The sequence below is a fragment of the Scaptodrosophila lebanonensis genome, unplaced genomic scaffold, assembly GCF_003285725.1.
Source record: "Scaptodrosophila lebanonensis strain 11010-0011.00,11010-0021.00 unplaced genomic scaffold, SlebRS2 tig00000053-arrow-pilon, whole genome shotgun sequence".
In the NCBI taxonomy this organism is placed as follows: Eukaryota; Metazoa; Arthropoda; class Insecta; order Diptera; family Drosophilidae; genus Scaptodrosophila; species Scaptodrosophila lebanonensis.
The window spans coordinates 6,773,022-6,794,374 of NW_022060548.1; the positions used below are offsets into that span (position 1 = coordinate 6,773,022).

The 21,353-nt window shown below is 41.2% G+C and overlaps 6 protein-coding genes across 10 annotated transcripts; 2 read left to right on the plus strand and 4 right to left on the minus strand.

Annotated features, from left to right (window-relative positions):
• Positions 1–1,321: 1,321 nt before the first annotated feature.
• LOC115624038 (signal peptidase complex catalytic subunit SEC11A-like) lies at positions 1,322–2,857 on the minus strand. Its single transcript, XM_030518616.1, has 4 exons — positions 2,676–2,857; positions 2,344–2,600; positions 2,105–2,282; positions 1,322–2,032 (listed from the first exon to the last, which is right to left on the minus strand). The coding sequence occupies exons 1-4, from the start codon at positions 2,742–2,744 to the stop codon at positions 1,982–1,984; spliced, it is 555 nt and encodes a 184-aa protein (XP_030374476.1). The 5' UTR covers positions 2,745–2,857; the 3' UTR covers positions 1,322–1,981.
• Positions 2,858–3,690: 833 nt separating this feature from the next.
• Positions 3,691–4,414, plus strand: LOC115624232 (bifunctional transcriptional activator/DNA repair enzyme Ada). Its single transcript, XM_030518848.1, has one exon. It carries the CDS (start codon positions 3,848–3,850, stop codon positions 4,412–4,414), a length of 567 nt encoding a protein of 188 aa, XP_030374708.1. The 5' UTR covers positions 3,691–3,847.
• Positions 4,415–4,439: 25 nt separating this feature from the next.
• On the minus strand, positions 4,440–5,594 carry LOC115624034 (signal peptidase complex catalytic subunit SEC11A). Its single transcript, XM_030518612.1, has 4 exons — positions 5,365–5,594; positions 5,030–5,289; positions 4,791–4,968; positions 4,440–4,717 (listed from the first exon to the last, which is right to left on the minus strand). Exons 1-4 carry the CDS (start codon positions 5,431–5,433, stop codon positions 4,667–4,669), a joined length of 558 nt encoding a protein of 185 aa, XP_030374472.1. The 5' UTR covers positions 5,434–5,594; the 3' UTR covers positions 4,440–4,666.
• A 636-nt stretch (positions 5,595–6,230) lies between these two features.
• LOC115623680 (lysozyme X-like) lies at positions 6,231–6,940 on the minus strand. Its single transcript, XM_030518149.1, has one exon. The coding sequence runs from the start codon at positions 6,934–6,936 to the stop codon at positions 6,424–6,426; it is 513 nt and encodes a 170-aa protein (XP_030374009.1). The 5' UTR covers positions 6,937–6,940; the 3' UTR covers positions 6,231–6,423.
• A 1,108-nt stretch (positions 6,941–8,048) lies between these two features.
• Positions 8,049–8,974, plus strand: LOC115624051 (probable peptidyl-tRNA hydrolase 2). The gene is made up of 2 exons (XM_030518631.1): positions 8,049–8,301; positions 8,362–8,974. The coding sequence occupies exons 1-2, from the start codon at positions 8,131–8,133 to the stop codon at positions 8,731–8,733; spliced, it is 543 nt and encodes a 180-aa protein (XP_030374491.1). The 5' UTR covers positions 8,049–8,130; the 3' UTR covers positions 8,734–8,974.
• Positions 8,975–11,659: 2,685 nt separating this feature from the next.
• On the minus strand, positions 11,660–21,107 carry LOC115623439 (transcription initiation factor TFIID subunit 1). 5 transcript variants are annotated; one of them, XM_030517787.1, is made up of 17 exons: positions 20,793–21,107; positions 20,382–20,689; positions 20,173–20,319; positions 19,905–20,119; positions 19,206–19,843; positions 18,747–19,127; positions 17,971–18,688; positions 17,634–17,906; positions 17,182–17,403; positions 15,696–17,117; positions 15,197–15,632; positions 14,918–15,060; positions 14,538–14,856; positions 13,605–13,703; positions 12,751–12,942; positions 12,498–12,587; positions 11,660–12,376 (listed from the first exon to the last, which is right to left on the minus strand). In XM_030517787.1, exons 1-17 carry the CDS (start codon positions 20,969–20,971, stop codon positions 11,784–11,786), a joined length of 6,375 nt encoding a protein of 2,124 aa, XP_030373647.1. In that variant the 5' UTR covers positions 20,972–21,107; the 3' UTR covers positions 11,660–11,783. The 5 variants fall into 5 exon arrangements, with proteins under 5 accessions (XP_030373647.1, XP_030373649.1, XP_030373648.1 ...); XM_030517789.1 differs by lacking the exon at positions 13,605–13,703 and having other exon boundaries at positions 12,498–12,590; XM_030517788.1 differs by lacking the exon at positions 12,498–12,587.
• Between the last annotated feature and the right edge of the window lie 246 nt (positions 21,108–21,353).

The window sequence follows — 21,353 nt, forward strand, 5'->3', positions numbered from 1 at the left end:
TGGCATTTCTGTGCTAAGTTTTTAGTCGGGAAAATATCTACATAACTCGATGCCATGAAATCACACTGTGAGATATGCCATGGAAGCATTTTATTAACTCTCTCGAACCAATTCTCACACTTTAAATACATCTATAACTCTGTCGGGATAATTAGAGCACGATTAACTGTAATCTGATTTGTCACGAGTTAACGAAATCCACACAATACGGTTTGAATTTTTGTCTGAAACCCTAACCAATACTTATATTAAACCCTAAATAAAAGGTAAAAAATTACAACTAGCCAGGCATTGCCAAAAGATAAAATTGATTTAAAACTTAAACTTAAGATTTAGAGCAAAATTGTATCAGTTTGAGATTAAATTATTTAGTATTCTAAGAAACGAGCTGAGTTTTATTTCCTATAGGTAGAGAATGAATGACCAAGAGAGCTAATAAATGTCTAAAAAGTGATTCTGAAACTTTAGCAACAATAAAGTGTTAGTTTTTCTCCCATTAATTGGGAGGAATACATTTTCTACTTTTCATTTTAATATAGCTCATAAATTTTCTCTTGAGTTTTTGTTAAACAGGTATGTTTTCAGTTTTTATTTGTATTCCCATGTTTATTTAATGCTTCTGAAGGACAACTTAACTGGCAGGAAAGTACGTAAGCCAATTATTATGGATGACATAACATGTTGACAGATAACGGGATTAGTAAACCCTGTGCTTTCGCATGTGCAAAAGATTCCAATTTTCGGGGGATATTGTGAACTTTTGATGTATTGACGAATTTGCAAGCATTTGACAAAAATTCATCAAACGTCTTGACCAACATCGACTTATATGTTGAAATGATGAATAACTTTTTAAAACCACATTATAGATTGCTGCTTAATCAAGATTGAATATAAATTAAACTATTTTAGTTTTATCGGAATGTAGAAACAGACAAGCACATTGTGTGTACATGCCGCCCATTTCAAGGTTTTAAGTAAAATTAAGAACAAAAAATGTGTGTAGAGACAACAATTGAAGATAGCTGAGGAATCATTGTCTATTAACTTTTCTTTTAATTTTTATGTGGTCTTCTAATCAATAAAACTAATATGTGAAAGGGAAAATTCTTCTATAAAGTCTGAAGCACATTGTTCAAAATCATTTTGGATATTCTTTTAGAAAGTTTTAGACACGCTAAGGGGGAATGAAAATACTTGGTGAACAACATTTTCCACAAAAGCTAGGAAAAATATGGAATAATATAATTATTTAGACATCATTTTATAAGCGTAATATTTTTTTATTTATTATTTATTCATATTATACTGACATGCCCAATATTTAATAACTAAAATTAAATTTCACAGTGACACTAAAATCACGATATCTGTCATCTCTAAGGCCCAATCAGCTGTGCTTCTGCAATCAGTGTGGCCGTATTACTCCGAAATATCAAAACGCATTTGTTGTTTAACTCCACTGTCCAGTCCGCCAAAAATAGTCAAATATGGCTTCGTCGACGCACAGTTCGGAAGGCTACTAATAGGAATGTTGAACCAAGACCAGGGCGCCATTTGTTTCGTGTATTTCGTGCAGAAGAGCGATGAGGAAAGCCCACCAGCGCTGGCCGAAGACGGATCTTATAGCTGACGATGCACAGATCCAGAAACGCTGCCACAAACTATTTGACTGGTGGCGGTGACAAAGAAAATGCAGTTGTGCTGGAGGTGGCGGTACGGGGCACGGATTTCCAACTGGACGTGTGTAATGCACTAGTCAGAATGGAGATGTGCAATGCAAGCACATACGGCCAATTAGTGCAGTCGATTCCAAACGGTTCACATTTCACGCTCTAAACACTTTAAACATGCTGTTATGCTTAAGGTATGTTAATTGTGTTTGTGTGTGTCTCCAATGAACAGGCTTCAGATTGTGCACCTCCTCCGCATCGCTATGCGCGCCACACGACTTAAAATTGTACCAAGCAGTATACTGTTTCTATTTTCTATGCAGCAGCACAAAGATGGCCAGTATCGAGAGTATTGCCCACTGAAAACAAAATGGGGAAGTGGAGAGTTAATTTTTTGTATAAACAAAGAGCTACGGCTGCTGGCGACGCACCTTCACTTTTGGATACTCGTTCATAAAGATTGTTATGATGCCCACGTAGGGCAGAAACCCTCTTGCACGGCCCACAATGTCCTTTTTGGTCAGCCACAGCTGGCCGGGCGCGTAGAGTCCCCGATCGTCCACAATATTGTTATCATCCTTGGTCAGAAACTTGACAGTGCCATCCTCCCTGCAAAGCAAATGATCAACAATTATAAATTTGTGCAAACAAAAAATCGCAACTCACTCACTTTTCATGCAATTTGATCACGCGATGCACAATCGGAATGTCGCGGCCCTCCACTTTGAACACAACGATCTCGCCCACGCGAACTGGTTCCTCCTTGTAGTTTGTGAGGAACAGTAGATCGCCACGGTGGAACGCCGGTTCCATGCTGCCACTTAGTACAAGAATAGGCGATTCACTGCCCGTCACAACCATAAGGCCCTTCCAGATCATCAACGCCGACGAGACAATCATGGCGAAGCTCAGAACCTGATACAGTGACTGGGAGTTCACATAGAAATTTAAAACATAAGTGGCCCATGTTGAAAACCTTTAGAAGACAGCAGCGCTACCCACCCGGCGTTTGTTCATGCGATTAAAATCGCCCATCATTTCGTCCAGCTGCAAAATGCTAGCGATGCCCATGTCTGCGCTTTCGTCTGTGATTCCCTTATGGCAAGCTCACCTAAATACCTAATGCCAAACTCAGCGTTGTCGCAAAAATGTTCCACGAATACAAAAAATGAAAATGACAATTTGCAACCGCTCCGGACGGCCAATAGGGATGTAAATCGAAGGAAAAACATCGATGTTGATGCACATCGATGTCTCTTTATAAAAAATCGATGCATGGTCGATGCATCGCAAAAAAACATCGATGCTAATATTAGGGAGAAAGTCAACAGTGATGTTTGAAACAAAAAATGTTTATATATTAAGAGAGGCTGTCATAGTATTTTACTTAATGTTGTTCATCGATAAAGTACTCGTAATATTGACTTTTGACGAACTTAAATGGCTTACTTAAAAAAAAGATTATATACATTTCGATAAACAACGACGCGTGTTATCTACGCCTTTTAAGCATATTAGGTGTAACAACATTATATATGAAAAAATAAAGATCAAATGCTTAACAATCTAAAATGTATAATACAAAATACACATTTTAATGAAAAAATCAAATAATTTATAATAAAAAAATACCTTTTCCGTAAACCACACAAATAAATGTGAAAAAAATTCAAATTATTTATAATTTAAAAAGTTTTAGACATGCTAAGGGGAAATGAAAATACTTGGTGAAAAACATTTTCCGCAAAAGCTAGGAAAAATATGGAATAATATATTTATTTAGACATCATTTTATAAGCGTAATATTATTTTTTCTATTATTTATTCATATTACACTGATATGCTCAATATTTAATAAATAAATTAAATTTCACAGTGACACTAAAATCGCGATATCTGTCATCTCTAAGGCCCAATCAGCTGTGCTTCTGTATTCAGTGTGGCCGTATTACTCCGAAATATCAAAAAGCGTTTGTTGTTAAACCGCGCTGGCAATAATTCAACATTATTTTTCCCAGAAACCATTCCTCCATAATTTCACAATTAATAACATAGCAAGCGAAAACAATATTAAATTGTTGAAGGGTGCTGGCGCTACGAACTAAAGAAACCACCAAAGAATTTATACATATTTAAGAAGCTGCTCATTCATTGAACTGTTCGCAAAAGTTGTCATGATGTGGTTTAACAGGAACTTAAGAGTTTCGTTAATTCCACTGCTCAGTCCGCCAAAAATAGTCAAATATGGTTTCGTGGACGCACAGTTCGGAAGGCTACTAATAGGAATGTTGAACCAAGACCAGGGCGCCATCTGTTTCTTGTATTTCGTGCAGAAGAGCGATGAGGAAGCCTTGAGGAAAGCCCACCAGCACTGGCCGAAGACGGATCTTATACCTGACGATGTACAGATCCAGAAACGCTGCCACAAACTATTTGAAGCTGGTGGCGGTGACAAAGAAAATGCAGTTGTGCTGGAGGTGGCGGCACGGGGCACGGATTTCCAACTGGACGTGTGGAACGCACTAGTCAGAATGGAGATGGGCAGTACAAGCACATACGGCCAATTGGCGCAGTCGATTGGTCGTCCAAAGGCTGTGCGAGCCGTTGCCAGTGCAGTGGCGAGTAATGAGGTGTCTGTGCTGATTCCTTGTCATCGCATTATTTCGAAGAATGGCGATGTTAAGTATCATTGGGGGGCACAACTAAAGCGTGATTTGCTGAGCTACGAAGCAAGCAAATAAAATGAAACGTATGCTCATTGGCTAATTTACATATTTAAAAATTAATATATTTTGTTTTTATTGAAATTCAGCTCCAAACACTCCAAACATGCTGTAATGCTTCGGGTATGTTAATTGTGTATGTGTGTGTCTCCAATGAACGAAATTTATCGACTGGTAAACTCAAATGCAAACAGGCTTGAGATTGTGCACCTCCTCCGCATCGCTATGCGCGCCACACGACTTAAAATTGTACCTAGCAGTATACTGTTTCTATTCTCTATGCAGCAGCACAAAGATGGCCAGTATCGAGAGTATTGCCCACTGAAAACAAAATGGGGGAAGTGGAGAGTTAATTTTTTGTATAAACAAAGAGCTACGGCTGCTGGCGACGCACCTTCACTTTTGGATACTCGTTCATAAAGATTGTTATGATGCCCACGTAGGGCAGAAACCCTCTTGCACGGCCCACAATGTCCTTTTTGGTCAGCCACAGCTGGCCGGGCGCGTAGAGTCCCCGATCGTCCACATTATTGTTATCACCCTTGGTCAGAAACTTGACGGTGCCGTCCTCCCTGTAAAGCAAATCATCAACAATTATAAATTTGTGCAAGCAATAAATCGCAACTCACTCACTTTTCATGCAATTTGATCACGCGATGCACAATCGGAATGTCGCGACCCTCCACTTTGAACACAACGATCTCGCCCACGCGAACTGGTTCCTCCTTGTAGTTTGTGAGGAACAGTAGATCGCCACGGTGGAACGCCGGTTCCATGCTGCCACTTAGTACAACAACAATGGGCGATTCACTGCCCGTCACAACCATAAGGCCCTTCCAGATCATCAACGCCGACGAGACAATCATGGCGAAGCTCAGAACCTGATACAGTGACTGGGAGTTCACATAAAAATTGAAAACATAAGTGGCCCATGTTGAACACCTTTAAAAGACAGCAGCGCTACCCACCTGGCGTTTGTTCATGCGATTAAAATCGCCCATCATTTCGTCCAGCTGCAAAATGCTAGCGATGCCCATGTCTGCGCTTTCGTCTGTGATTCCTTTATGGCAAGCTCACCTAAATACCTAATGCCAAATTCAGCGTTGTCGCGAAAATTTTGTTCCACGAATACAAAAAATGAAAATGACAATTTGCAAGCGCTCCGGACGGCCAACGTTGGTAACACGTCAGTCCGTGATTGGAGATGGGCGCGTTATCAGTGCATCGCTTTTATCGATGTTTCGCAGTCACGATGCATCGAAAAGTATCGAAATATTGGACATCGTTTTGCTGCTGCTAGGTTGACAGCCCTCTTATATTAGACATACCATAAACATACACAAAGAAAAATTTATGATAACATTTTGTATTCTGTACATGAAATGTACACGAGTATATTAAGGCGTGGCAGACCCTACAAAGTATATATATTCTTGATCAGATCAGAGACTATAAGAGCTAGAGACACCAAACTTTGCACAAAGATGCGTTATGTGTGTACGCTGTGAAAGATTGATTTATTTTTCCCCACTTACTTCCCCCCTATGGGGGTTTTCCCGATTTTCCGTTCGTATAATCACCTATATATCGGAGACCATATAACCGAGGGACACCAAATTTTAGTCCAGGATACCCTATGTGAATACGCAGAAAATGTGTAATTTGGAATTTCCTCCCTCCCCCCTCTCCGACACAAATCGCGATTTTCTCTAACTCAAATTTTCCAAATACCCCCTGTTAGTGATTATGTGTCCGTATGCCAAGTTTCACTATGATAGATAGATTTAACAAGAAGTTTTTTTTACTTTTTAATTCCTAATTTTTTTTATTTTTTTTAATTATTCTAAACATACATATGTGCAGAGTATTTTAAAGTCGGGACACCCGACTTTAGTTTTTTACTTGTTTAATTCTTAGCATTACTCATCCATCCATATGTGCATATACACATAAGAAATAGAAACTGATAGCAATGGGCTATTTAAAATAATGAATCAACATTTCTAGAAAAGGAAAGCTTAGACCAATTAATTCTTTCCGTACATGCCGATACCCATGCCTCCAAAGCCACCACCACCAGAACCGACAAAATTACGGCTATCGAAGCAATCGTCAACGCTCTCCAATTGACCGCGACAATGGGGATTGTAAACCGACCAAGCTTCCAATCCCTGTTGATTTTTCACTATCTGGGCACAGTGCACGGATGCAGCAATATTTTCCGACAGAAGAACATCACAGTTGATTCCACACCCATTGCTTGAATACTTTCCATTAGAGGGCTGACACCAGTAACGATCGTTGATTTGGAAAATTCCATAATCATTGGAGCCATCCGTATTGGGTGGGCCCACAACGTGAGTTCTGAAACTGCTTTCGTACTTTGCTATGCAGACCCATGTCGGTAGCTCGTGTCTAGGCACATTCAGATTGTCCAACTCCCGGGCCAGGGTGCAGCGATCCAAGGTACGTCCCTTCGCTAATGCACATAGCGATAGCAGGCAGATCCCGAACTTCCAGAAAACATTACTTTTCTCCATACTGCGTGGAGCACACTGCGTGTTAATCAACCAGTGCACCGGTTTTTATACCTAACTCTTATCTTTCATACATATGTACAAAAGTATGTACATACATGCATATGTACATATGTATGTGTTGTATTTGATCGATATAGAACAAAGGAAAATATTATCTATAAGAAAAAGGGGTCTTTCCCCACCTACGTATGTAAGTATTTATATACAGTGAGTCACAAATTATTTTCTAACTATGAACGATGGCCAAAAAATGTATACGCCAATTCAGGGAAAAGTAAATATTTAATTTTTAAGGAATTGCATTGTTTCTCATTTATAATATTTATCTAAAAACTAAAAATGTAACCATACATATTAAATTTTGACTTGTCTGCATTACGTCATCCCATCATGAGACTCGCTTCAGAACGAGATCTTTGCAAATTGAAGCTGGCACATTTCAGTTCTTTTGTACGGCCAATTTTGGAATCACAAAAAATTAAAAAAAAAATTAAATAAAAAAAATTCAATACATATGCACATACAAGCACACAAAAGTGAGGACTTTTTTTATTAGTATCAAGGCAAAAGTTAGATATATTATCATAGAATTTCTCCCACTCACAAATATGTATGTATGCATGTGTGTTTATTCAATTCTAAGTACACATTGTTATCTGCAACGGAAGAATAAATGTACATACATATGTATATGTACATACATATGTATAATAGAAGATGCATATAAAAAGGCACTCCTAAAATTTAAATGAAAAAAAAACAGGTCTTCCCATGAAATTCAAAAAATAGAGCATAATTCTCTTATCAATTTATCAATTAAAACCAACCAAAAATCGTAATGTACGAATAGAATATAGTATGCATAGGTATGAACATATGTATGTGTCACTATTTTAACTCTTCGGTATGCAAATGTACTTGCATATTTGACGCACATAACAACAAGTTTTGTAATGTAAATAAATTAACAGACACATTCAAATCTAAGACAGTGTTAAAAGATGGTCACCCTGAACGCAGAGCTTAGATGGAGACTATCATATCGATTGGTATCGATTGGTGTTTGGCGACCGATATTTCAAAGTATCGACCTCCTAGCGTCTACCAGTGCCGGCGCGCACACCATTTTTAGCCAATTTTCTATAATTGAAGACTTTTAAAATCTATATTAGCGCAGCTACAGTATCTTATATCATGGGTGACAAATTGCTCGATACTTCGCAAATTATAAATGGATTGGCTGTGATGTTGTCATTCTTCGTCGGCTACAAATACGCTCTAAAACGTGGAGAAGCATGTGCGAAAATCGACAGAGCGACGGATGAAGCGGATGGTGGAGCTGCTGCCGCCGCAGTGGCTGACAAGGTGAGAGGTGCTGTGCTCCACTGTAATTAATTGGTTTGCGAAATAAGTATGCATTTGCAGACCTTTGTCGGCTTCAATGATAACTTTAAAATGGTGCTGGTGGTGCGCAACGACCTAAAAATGGGGAAGGGAAAGATAGCCGCCCAATGTGGCCATGGAGCTGTAGGCGCTTATCAGACGGCAGTTTCCCGCACACCACGCTTGCTGCGGGCCTGGGAGAACAGTGGGTGTGCCAAAATCGCACTGCGCGTAGAGAGTGAGGCAGAACTGATGGCCATTAAGCGGGCGGCGGAGCAGCACAAGCTAAACACCTGCCTTATACGCGACGCCGGACGCACACAAATCGAGCCGAACTCTAAGACTGTGTTAGCCGTGGGACCGGCAGCTGCGGCGGACATTGATCGTGTAACAGGCCATCTGAAGCTGTTGTAAGGCACTATGCTGCACTAACGCTGCGTTATCTCCAGCGGCCTACATGAAGCACTATCCACAATTCTCAGAAGCAATATAGAACAGCGGGCGTAAATGGCGCGCCGCACTAACGACTGTTACACATGCTTGTTGATTTTTTAAATATGTAGAAGATTTACTGTAACAAACAACACTTGATGACTGTAAAACTGAGCTAAATACATATATAAAATTGTTTGTGATTCGCCATTCTAAACTTAAACTATTTAGCCTAGTTTCATTTCATTTGATCATCTCTGGGAAAGCTTATTGCCAGAGAATTTATTAATATTAAGCGTGCTGAGCTCAGCTTAAATAGCTGATGGTTACGATTATATTCGTAGACACTATCAACGCTAAAACCTTGGAACTTTGTGCACTTTGTAACATAGCCACAAAAAAAGGACAAATTTTAAAGCAACAATTAGAAATCAGGTGAAATTATTAAAGGATAGATTATGCTTTATTTACGAGCTGGGAAGCTGCATGCTGCACACATTTATTGGCAAAAATTTGTTAAATATCGGATAACTAGTAGAGCCAAGCCCATTAGGCTTGTAAATTTTAACAATATCCAAAAGCAGTCGTCACTTCTAAGTTTGGACGAGCTTTTCCAATAACACACGACTAAATGGGGTACCATTATCCTTCAGCACCTCAGCCAAATATCTAGGTTTGATACTAGATACGAAGCTGGACTGGAAGCTGAACATCGAAGACAGAGTGAGGAAAACCACAGTCGGACTCTAAACCTCCAGGAAATCCATCGGACTGAAACGGACCATTGGCTATATACGGCAATTATCAGACCCATACTGTTATATGGAATCTCTATATGTTGGTTATCACTGACCAAAAAATTCGTCTCTCCAGAGACTAAAGTTCAACGGCAGGCTGAACTAACGGTTTCGGGTGCCCTTCGCACCCCTCCCAGCAACGCACTAGACGTGATTCTGGGAATACTCCCAATACATCTTATGGGGAAAATGAACGTCACGCTGGCGGCCCTTCGCAACCAATGGTCAGAAGAATGTTTTGGTCACGCCAATGACATAAATAACATAATCCCCTCAGTCTCTGACTACCGTACCCCCAAGGAGTATCTGTGCACTCCCTTTCACACCACCATTCCCTCTAGGGAAGAATGTAGTTCTGGCCATCTAGGCCCTAGAAATTCAATGAAAATCTACAGCCGGTTCTAAATTGGACTGCAAACTGTCAGTATGGAACCACTTCGATTTCATTGCAAATCAAATGTGGACCAAAGACACAGGTTACCACAAAATCACACGTCAGACGTGGCCCATTCGTAATAAGAGGAGATCTTCAGAACTCTGTAAGCTGAGCAGAAGCCCATGTTCAGTTGTAATCAGAGCCATCATGGGGCACTGGCTGGTTGGCACCCATGCCGCTAGACTAGGACCTCACCACAACGACTTCTGTAGAAGTTGTAGAGATGAGGAAGAGGAGGAAACAGTAATCCACCTCTTCTACGACTGCTCAGCCTTGTTAAGGACCAGACAACGCTTTCCAGGAGCCTCATCCCAAATCTTTCGCCACCAGCAAACAGAAACCGATAGACATTTTCAAATGCATGCAGGCATCCGGATGGATGTAACATATGCGCAGAAATGGAGGCAACCACGGGGATATGGGAAGTGGACTTGTCCACGCGGCACCAAAATGGTCCTAATTGTTGTGGCCTGAGTGAGTCAGGACTTACACTCGGGCTGCCGCACCTATGTACCTACCTACCTAGATGGAGGGCAAGAAGTATGTATGAATGAATGTTGGAAAGGATCGTCGTTATTGATATTTTCCGCATTTTATAATTGGCAATCAACGATGGCTAATCTTTAATTCCATATCTACAGTATAGATACATTACAATTTAAGGGCAGCATTAGAGTTAACAATTTTTCAGATTACGAGGAAACCCTCTCTCTTCTAGTTTCCTGCTCTGCGCATTATTTTTCACATATCTAATTGGAAATTCCATAAATGCGTACAAACTAAGGCTGTCCAGCATAAAAAACATAAATGAAAGACCATAACAGCTCAAGATTCAGAAATATACCACCAAACTTGTCTGCTCTTAGTACAAAGGTGTTTCAAGGATTTTGGCGAAATAAAATACGATTTTACTTCCCAACATTAAATAAATGTTGTACAATATACTATTTCTTTCTCAATTTCAATTTTGCATGCTTAGATTTGTAATTAAGAAATAATTGTCGTGAAAATTGTATAACTGTAGTAGGCTTTGACATATAAATTGATGTGATTTGCCAAAAATGTTTAGAATCCGGATTGAGGCTTATTGCTGGATTAAGAAAAGAACATTCTACGATCGATTTTGTATTTCTATATTTTATTGTTTGTTTTCTTTTCTGGATTTAGTAAAAAAATTAAAAACAATCTTTCTCGAACTATATTTACGAAAATAAAGTAGAAACCAACTTTTTATGATTTAAATCAATTTAAATATTGCAGATTAAAATAATATTTGTTAAGCATATTTTTTGTTTTATTCTTTTTATTCAAATTAAATTAAATCTCATGTCAAACTGTACATTTTTTCTTAAGCGAGAGGAGCGCTTTGAGATTAATCTTAGAAAGGCAGGTAAAGCTAATGATTAAATTAAATCAATGCTCCTTAGTTTTTTTTTTAACAATTTATATATTTATCTCTATTTTCAAACCGGGTTTTTAGAAAAGATGTACATTTATTATTTATATTGTATATTATATTAAACCAATATTGTTTTCCTTTCCGAATAGGACAACTGTTTTGTCAAATGAAATACAAATTAAACTTTAAAACTTAAATTAATTTCTTTTCAAAGAGGAAAAGATGTACCTTACAATCTTATGGTTAAATGAAATCATGCTCTTTAGAGTCGCCTTATCTTAAATATCTTTATTTTATTTTGTTTTTGTCAAATTAAATATAAAATTTAACAAAATTGAACTTTTCTCTTATCGAAGAGGGCTGGAAGTAAAATCTTATGACTAAGTTAAAGCAATGCTCTCTAAAATTTCATCCAATCATCGTAATCGTTGTCATCCGGCGGCTGCTCCGCTTGTTGGGCCATTTGCAATTGTTGGGCCTGTTCTGGCAACTGATCCTGTTCGGGGGCAGGTTGATAATCTTGCTGCGGCATGTTGTACTCATTGTTTTGCATCTGCTCGTTGATGGAGTCCATGAGGTACATCTGTGACTGGGAAGAATGAGATTGCTGTGACGAAGCTATTGCCATGCTGTTTTCGATATCGCCGTCATCGAAAATTTCCTTCTTGATGCGCACGCCACCCGCAGCGCCGTTTTCATCCTCTTCGTCACTCTCGGAAATATCCAGATCCTCATCGATGCCCATGCCGCCGTTGTCGTTGCTGGTGGCAGGCAGGCTAGGCGGCATTTGCGTGGACGCAGACTCATCCTCATTCTGGGGCATATTGGTCGCTGAGCTGCTGCTGGCCTCGTTCGGATTGAACTGGCCATTGTCGTCCTGGGCCTGCGACATGAAGTCTGCGAAGGCATTCGAGCTGCTGGACGGCTCCCGGGGCTTGTGCAAGTTGAGGAAGTCGGACGGATCGTAATTGGGATCAACATCCATGGACTCGTCTGTAAAACAAATAGGCGTATTAGTTGAAGAAGGCAATTGAGAGTTAAATAGTTCAATAAGACGGGTAAGGGTTAATTTAGAGGGCAATCATATTTTTGGTAATTCAGGGAATTTAGACACCTTGCTGCTGTTGAGCGTAAAAGCCAACGCCACTCAACTGCACCATAGCCTCAGCCGCCTGTTGGCTGTCATCCTCGCCGGTCTGTTCCTCTACTTAGTTAGCACACACACATACACGCATATTGAGAAATTGAATGCATGGAGATAGAAACAGAATTCAAGCACACAGAGAATGTTAAAGATAATGTTATTTCGTTATGAAATTGGACAACTTTCTGGGAATCTTTGGCCCAATTGCCGGCCCTCTACACACCTGCCATTTGTTGCGCCTCAATATCGATCTCGGTTTTAATGTTCTTCGGATCAATGTAGTCCATAGTTTCATTTGGCGCTTGCATGCGCTCGCCCTGATCCAAAATACTGGCTGCATTATTCTCATCTTCCGATACTTCCTGAAACTCGTCCTCTTCGTCGTCATCCTCCTCGTCTGTGGAACACTGCAGGTCTGTGAACATTTTAGCGGGACAAATAGAAAAGGTGTTTTAATGTATAGTCATTAAATTGTATGTTCGCATTGACATTATTACCATGAACTGAAATAATAAAACATATTATGATATAAACAAATCTTTTTAGGTGGGAATACTAAAAACAAACAATACTAAATGTTTTCAGAGAGTGTTATAAATGTTCGAAAACGCCACCACTCTCTGAAAAATTAAAATAAGGTTTTTTTAAGAGTTTAGAAATAAATACTTTTCCAAATTATTTAAATAAAGACAAATACATATTAGTAACACATACGATGAATGTTTTCAAATCCGGTTTATTTTTGCTTCTCTTTGAATAAACAATGATGTTTATAAATTAGAATGGAAATAAAGGAAATCAAACCAATGCTAGATTAAGTACGAAAAAGGAAATGAAATGTTAAAAATAGCAGTTAAGCAGGTAAGGGTAAGAGGTAAGCGGTTGTGTGTCTGTGTGTGTGAGTGTGTGTTGGTATATTTCTGTATATGTATGTATGTATTTGTGCAAAGTGCAAATTTTGTGTGCGACTGTGTTTGTCTCTGTGTGTGTGTGTGGGTGGGTGGGTGTTTGTGAGAGTGTGCGCGCTTTTAGCTGTGGCCCGCTAATTGATTAAACTACTCCTTGTTTAAGTCTTACCTTCGTCCAGAAAGTAAACTTGCGATTGACTCATGTTAGAGGCAAGGCTGTCCTTCCTCGGACGGCCCCGACCACGTTTAACGGGATTCAGGCTTTTGACTAGAATATAAAAAGGTTGCATTTTCGATTTGCATCTTCATAGTTTAGACATTATTTTTGTTTTTCTTTTTTTAAATTACATTTATCGAGGAGAACGTTCAAAAACAAAACAATTGAAAGCAACGACTTTCAGAATTTAAACTAACAAATTGGCCACGTAGTTCTCAGAGTTATTAAAAAAACATGAACAAAAAATCATTTGACACACAGCAAAGACGGCTTTTGAAATTAAAAAGCGCTTTTTTGATAACGATGGTAGGTAATGGAGTGAATTTTTAAAAACTTCTATTGATCCATCACGTTTGTCGACATTAAAATGAGAAGTTCTATAGTTTTTTTTTCGGATGTTGTTATGTGAGTGCGATTATAATAGAACCCCTTCCATATGTTTCGAATGCTATATGATGCATGCAATCGTTAGCAGTTTGATAGATCACTGCTTCAAAAAAAAAAATAATAATAATAATAAAACAGAGCTACAGAAGCTTTAAAACTTGGCATGCCTAGCAGCGATACGATAGAAAAAATATTCTAAATTGTACATAGTATAGATATTTTTGGATAGTTTTGGCATATAACTTTATTATCTGTAAATTAGACTTTTTGGTTTCGACAAACCAACTGGCTGTTCGTTTCAGCTCCAAAGCGAAAACGGTTTTAATTTATTAGTAGAAGCGTAGTGATCCAACTCTTCAAACCATAACCAAAAGTTACTTTAATATGAAGTAGGGGGTAGCTTAAGCAATAGTTCGATTGATTAAAAATTATATGATGTATTTAATATAATGGAGCGTTTGCTGAATGTGTATATTTGTAAGAAATAAATCAACATACCTTCCTCCACTGGATCGCGCTGTTTGCGCGGTCGTCCACGACCCCGTTTGACTTCGCCAGCCGCCGGGGTTTGCTTTCGTATCAATGGCGGAGGATGGTGAATCGATGGATCCGCACCCATACTGCGATGTATACCCGAAGATGTGGAAGCATGGCCCTCTACATCGATGTAATCATCGCACGGCGAACTGCCACGGCTGCCCCGTCCGAAATCATAGTCATCATTGCCCCAGGCCTCTTCGAATTCGGGCGCATCGGCACGCGCTCTCTCCTGTGTCTTGGCAATATTCTCCTCGAGTTGTGCACAGTGTTCAGCAAACTATAGAAAGAAAAACATATTTAATATTCTATCTATTGCTTTATTGCAATCTGAGCTTTGCCTCTTCCAGCTGCGTCCGCGTATATTCCACCAGTCTTTTGGCAAACTTTGTGTAACGCGATTCGCCACCATTGTACTGCTCGCAGTTGGCGGCCACTAGCTCAATGTCCGCCATATATTCAGCGCGGCTATGATAATGATGGGCTGCAATAAAATGGTTGATATGTTAATAAAAGAATTTGAAGCTATTGGTGTATTGATTCGATTTATATTGCTATCTAAAATAAAGATTATGTACACGAATGTACATGTTGAATTTAGAAATTGAAATTGCACTCACCTTCAATATTCTTGCCAATAGTTTCTAAATCCATGGGCTTCTTTATGTAATTGTAATAATCCTTGATCTGTTTCTTGTTGACTGGTTTAAGGAACGGCCAGCTTTCGGGCGCCTGCTTCACTTGTGTATGCAATTTCTCAAAGATAAACGACAGAGCCACCTGATCGTTGTCATCTAGAAGCGGATTGATAGCCTTCTCCAGACGCATCAATTTGTCTTCACGCTCCGCCAGCAGGTCAAAGCAACTGGAGAACATGCGCTGAGCGGCAACGGTGTATGCACTCTGCGGTCCATTATAGATGTGCGAGTTATCCACAATTTGCTTGAGATCCTCCAGAAACATTTCTCGACTTGTGTAGCGACGCTGTCTGATATACTCGCGCATAGTTTGTAAGTCCATAGGTTTGCTAACGACGCGGTGGTAGTCCGGCACATTCTGTGGAAATTATTATTTTTTTTTTTTAAAGTTATAAGTCTCTTTCTGTTTTGATTGACTTACCTTGGCGCTGACTGGAAACAAAAATGGTGTTACTTCTGGCATGGAGCGCAGCTCATTCAGAATAAGTTCTAGGATGGAAGAAAGGACCACAACGGGATCGGTGCGTCTGCGATTGGCCGTCTTGTTATGACGCTGCAGATAATCGCAGTGCACATCGTTGCCCATGCGGCGCTTTTTCTTGCCCATGGAATCTTTGGGTACCTTAAGCATCAAAGCGCTGCGGCGTTTTTCGTCGCCATGACGTTTCAACACCTTACTACTTAGCGTAACCTTTGTGCCATCCACATTGACCAAATCGTCATCGTCCATATTTAGTTCCTTCTCGCTCTGCTCATCCATATCGTCGGCCAACGAGGGATTCGACTGCGACAGACTGCTCTGCATGCCCGTATATAGCGGGCAGGCTTTGTTGGTGCGCATATGGCCCACTTGGCCGCAAGCACCGCACTTCAGCTTTAGATCTGGCTTGAGTTTGAACTTCTTGCGCGATGGACTGACCTCCTTGTGGCTGGTGTCGCGCTCCTTGTGCGATGAGCCGCCTGAGCTCTTCGGATCACCTAGAGAGGTTGGTATGCCACCAGGCTGTAACTTTTGATTCTGAGCCAATTGTGCCAGCCGTTCGCGCTCCTGGTTACGCTTAATGCGACGCAACTGCTCCTGTATGCGACGCTTCTCGCGTTTCATTTCCTCCTTCTGTTGCTCGTCAAGCGTGGCGAATTGCTTGATGAACTGCTCGTTGCGCGTGGTTCGTATGTTAACGTACGCATCGATAACTGGCTGCCGGCGCACAGTCTCGACGCGTGTGTACTCTTTGCCGTCATTGCCTTTGAAGGTGCGCGTGATTTTTAGAATGCGGCCCTGATTCGTATTTGTCACTGGCTGTTGAGTACCGTCGTCCTTGGCCTTTGCATTCTTGTTCGATCCATCGCCCTGCTCGTGCATTATCTTTTTGAGCAGGTCCTGACGTTCCAATTCTTCACGCTCCAGCGATAATTGTATGGAAGTCTTCTTGTTGGCCAGCATGTTCTCAAGATTCTTGCCCAATTCCTCGAGATCAGACTCTTCAGATGCGGACGATTCATCTTCATCAGTGGACAATACTTCGGCGCTAGCTAGCACGCGATTTTGCAAATCGAATATGCGCTGACACTCTTCCTTGTAGCGCTCCTGATGCTCCGCAATCGAGAAGCGATTGCCACGCGAAAATTTATCCATGCCTTCCTCGCCAGCCTTGGCCTTCTCGGTGGAGAGTGTGCGCACCACATCGATGACTTCCCAACGCGACAGTTTCTTGATCTCCTCCTCGGGCACTTTGAACTTGCGGAGCAATTCCTTAGCACGCTGTAGCGGCAGGCGACGTAAATCGGCATCGGTGCCGGTCACAGTGCGTTTTGGTTGCGACTCCTGCTCCTCTTTAGTTTGCTACGGAGGCGTCATTAGTGGAAGATTATTTAAATACGAAATAAATTACACAATTGATACGCACCGTTGGTTTGTTGGGCACGCGCACATACGAAAAGCCCTCGCCACAGCCAGTAGGATCAGCGGGACCGCTCAGCTGCAGTAAACACTTGCCACGCATGGCTTGAATATAGGCACGTGTGGTGTTCCAAGGCGCCACCTTCACCTCATCGTCCAGCTTGAGTTGCGCCTCCTCATCATCATCTTCTTGCGGCGCAAAAAGGAATTTTTCTCCATAACCAGCGTCCTACGAAAATGTAAGAAGAAAAAAGTAAGCATATCAGTTTAAATCCTGCCCTGATTCGTATTATCTGTGGATAATGTGATCATTAGTTTCATTCAAAACGAAAAGACCAAAGCGCATAGGGAAACTGCCAGATAAGTATAAAGGTCGTTACAGGTTCTCGCAAATAGCCGAACTTTGTATATACATATAGTCGATCGGAAAAAAAAAGTATTTTAAGTAATCAAACCCACCTTTAGACGCTGCTCGGCCGCAATCATGCTGAAGTAGGCACAGCACTGTTCCGGAGAAACCATGGCTCGTATTTCCTCCTCGGAAGGCAGGCGGAATTCTGGTTTAATAACCCACCAGTTGGAGTCCATGCCTGTTCGCTTGAAATCCGCGCACTGTTTCAGACGCTTGCGAATGCTGCTCTCCGAATGGGAGGGAAAGGCCCGCTTTATATCATCCATGCGAATACGGCGCGGATTGTCGGGACTTTTCCAAAATAGACGGTAAATGAAGACCTAACAAATGCAGAAAAATCACAGTTTAATTGGGTAACATAAAAGTAGTTAGATATATATTTACCTGCAGGAAATCGCGCGTAAAATTATTGGCACGCTTTGAATTTGGTCCGGGCACTTCATACAGTGGACATTCCTGGCCGACCGTGAAAATAGCATTCACGGCACGTATCCAATAAGTGTTGCGTGTGCGTATGACTAAGAAGTCCGTTTCGGACATTTTGTGCCGATAAATGGGTGCACGGTACATATTATTTTCAATTGCTTGGATGCATTGTCCAGGATGTAGAATGCCCAGGAAGGGGCTGGTGTGAGCAAAGGCGACTTCTCCATACAAATAATCCTGCGGGCCACTATCCTTCTCCGCCTTGCGCTTGTAGTAATTTTTAATTTTCGAGCACATACCCACTTGATTGATGAGTGGTGGGAATTCTTCACAGAATTCTGCGAGGATTATATCACCATCCTTGCCACTTAGGTCCTCGGGATTGCGCATGAAGAAGACATCGCCACCGCCAGATGCAATACGTTCGATCTCACGCTGTTTGGCTTTCTTCACAATATTTTTGAGCAGTGGATGAACGGGATGTGGCGTCGTCTGTGCCAGCGGTCCGTGCGAGTATTTCTTTAAGGGCGGACGATGGAAACCACGAAGTTTCATTTCACTCATGTGGGTGGGCACAAAAGGTGCACGCAACTCAACCACAGGTGTCGAGTGCTGGATGAGATTACCACCGCCCACTTTTAGGCGCAGTGTAGGCTCCGTTTTGGGTGTGTAGTAACTGTAAGAAAGCGAGTATGTAATTTTTTGAAACCTACGGTGAACACTTATTCACTTACGTGTCATTGGATATGTTAAAGGGATCTCGATCTGGACTCTTGGGTGGTGGCGGAGGCGTATCCTCTGCTAACACATTAATGACGCCCGCCTTGCCAAGCAGAATTTTTGATTTCTTGACATGTGGATGAGGTATCTTGATTTTCGGTGGTGGTCCGGTGTTTTTATTTATCTTCGATGGATCAATATCATCGGGTATGCCCAAAATAATGTTCTCATCGTTCGGATCTAACGTAAGCACCTTGGGTTTGGGCAGCTTCGTCATTTGCTGTGCGTCCCAAATAACCTCATCCTCCCACTTGTGATAAATTAGCTCTTCGTTCTCCACCGGAAACAAACTGTACCAAGTATCATCAGGAACTTCGGTTTGCTTGGTTTGAGCACTAAAACAGAAATTAAAACCATGGGATCGAGTCTTCAGAAGCAAAAAAAAAAAAAAAGACAATGAACAGTAAACATACTTTTGTTGTGATTTTTTAGTAGAGCTGCTGGAATTTTGAGTCTTGCTGTTACCGCTACTATTTCCCACGGGCAACGTTTTTCCGGGCTGACTAAAAGCGCCTGCAGTACGGGAGCCGCTCGACGGCAACCAACCGGCCGCATTCGTCTTTGAATTTAACTTTTGCATCACTTTGGCTTTAATATCGTTGCCATCCCACACCACATCGTCCTCCCAATGCAATTGGGATACCATTAAGAAAGCATCGTCTGCAATGTCTAGTTCTGCAACGTTTTCGGTGCTGACCAATTGCTCGCTATTATTCTGATTAGCAGCGGCCTTGGACTGAGAAGATGACTGCGCGGATTTCGTTTTGAAGCCGTAGTTAAATCCTTCGCCAGACTCACTAACATCCAACATGTCGTACCAAATTTGTGCTGGTCCGAAACGCCAGTCTGCTACCTTTGGTTTCTGATCGCTATGCACCATGTCTGGTCCTTCCTGCCTGACGTCCTCGCTATTTAAATCGCTAAGCAATTTGTCCTCATCGTCCGACATGCATTGCGCTGGCGTGGGCTTTGGCCCATATTTGATGCCAAAACCCCGCTTACGCGGCTCCTCCGTATCGCTTGGGGAGTCTGATCCGCCAGTATTTGTTGTCTGCAGCACATTAGATTACAAATTTATAACACATAGAAATGGATAGACATATAGTCCTTACTTTGTGATCACGCGAGTGATTGCGTTTTCGACGACGGTTCCGCACATGTCTCCAGATTTGGGGTAGACTTGTTGGTTTGCCTGGTCCAAATAAACGTGAAAAGCGCAGCACCTTCTTTGGCCGAAAGTCGGGGAACAGTTCACATACATCAACGTTTTGATATTTCGATGGCAATATATCGGCGAGTGGCGTGTCAAGTTTGCGGTCTGCATCTGCTAATGTAGCGCCTTGTGATTAATTATTTATAGAATTTGCTGTGCCGTCTTACTTTTATCATCACTGGTTTTTGCGTCCACGGTACTGGCTGCATCGTTTTGTGTTGGTTTTGTTGGTGCACTGGCCTCATCACCGCTGCCTGAAGCCGCACTACGCATCGGCGCACTTGGTGGCGGCATTAGTTCCTTGTCATCCTTAGCTATTTCCATAAAACAGATTTTTTATTGCCCTTAACAATTATGAACTCAGTGCACGACTTACTGGGCTTGGCCTCCACCTTAGAAGCTGGAATAGCATCTTCCAGGTCGTCATACGAAGACAAATTTGTTGGCTGAGCTGGCGGCGAGCGTGGACAGTCCTCGGACAATTCGTTGATGTCGGAATAGTCAATGGCGTCCTCTTGTGCTTTAATGGCGCCGTCTTCTTCATTGCCATCATTGCTTAGACTAGCCTTTAAGGCATCGAAAGCACTTAAACTGGCATCTTTGTTGGGTTTGTCTGCTTCGTCCTCGGATGTGGCCTCGCCGTCCTGATCAATTACCTCATGCAACAGAGAATTCAATCCTAATCTGAAATGTTCAAATGTTTTAATTGTTTTGCTGCAGCTAAATTTGTTCATACGTATATACATACATATGTACATACATATATGCATATATAGGCAGCACTTACTTTGACAGGGAACTTAGATTTTCGCGCAATTCGGCGTCAAATGCGTGTGCGCCTCCATCATCGTCCATAAGCTTACCCTCCGAGTCAATATTACCAAAGAGAATGCCGGTCAAGTCCATACCCACGTCGCCGCCTCCATTCCCAATGGAGCCCTCATCATCGCTGTCCGACGCGGACATTTTATGTTCCTACTCGTTGAGTTAATAAATCTAACCCGCAAAATTACGTTAACACCAATGTAGGAGGTTTGTAAAAACAATTTTCATCCTATTTATTTTCACAAAAACACACAATGTTTACAGGAAATTATTTTACTTTTATTCGCTCAACTTTTTCTGACATCGGCTCTTCTTCTTACTTAAGTATGAAATAGGGCTGCCCACTCTCCCAATTCTCGTAGGTTGGCATTTCGTCCACCGCAATCAGCTGATTAACGTATATCGCGATTTGCAGACGTTGCAGTTGTATTTGAATTCGAATTATTTAAACTTCATAATGTAAATTATAAATATAAAAATAAGGTATTTCATTTGTACGTGTCTTAATACGAATAGATTATCA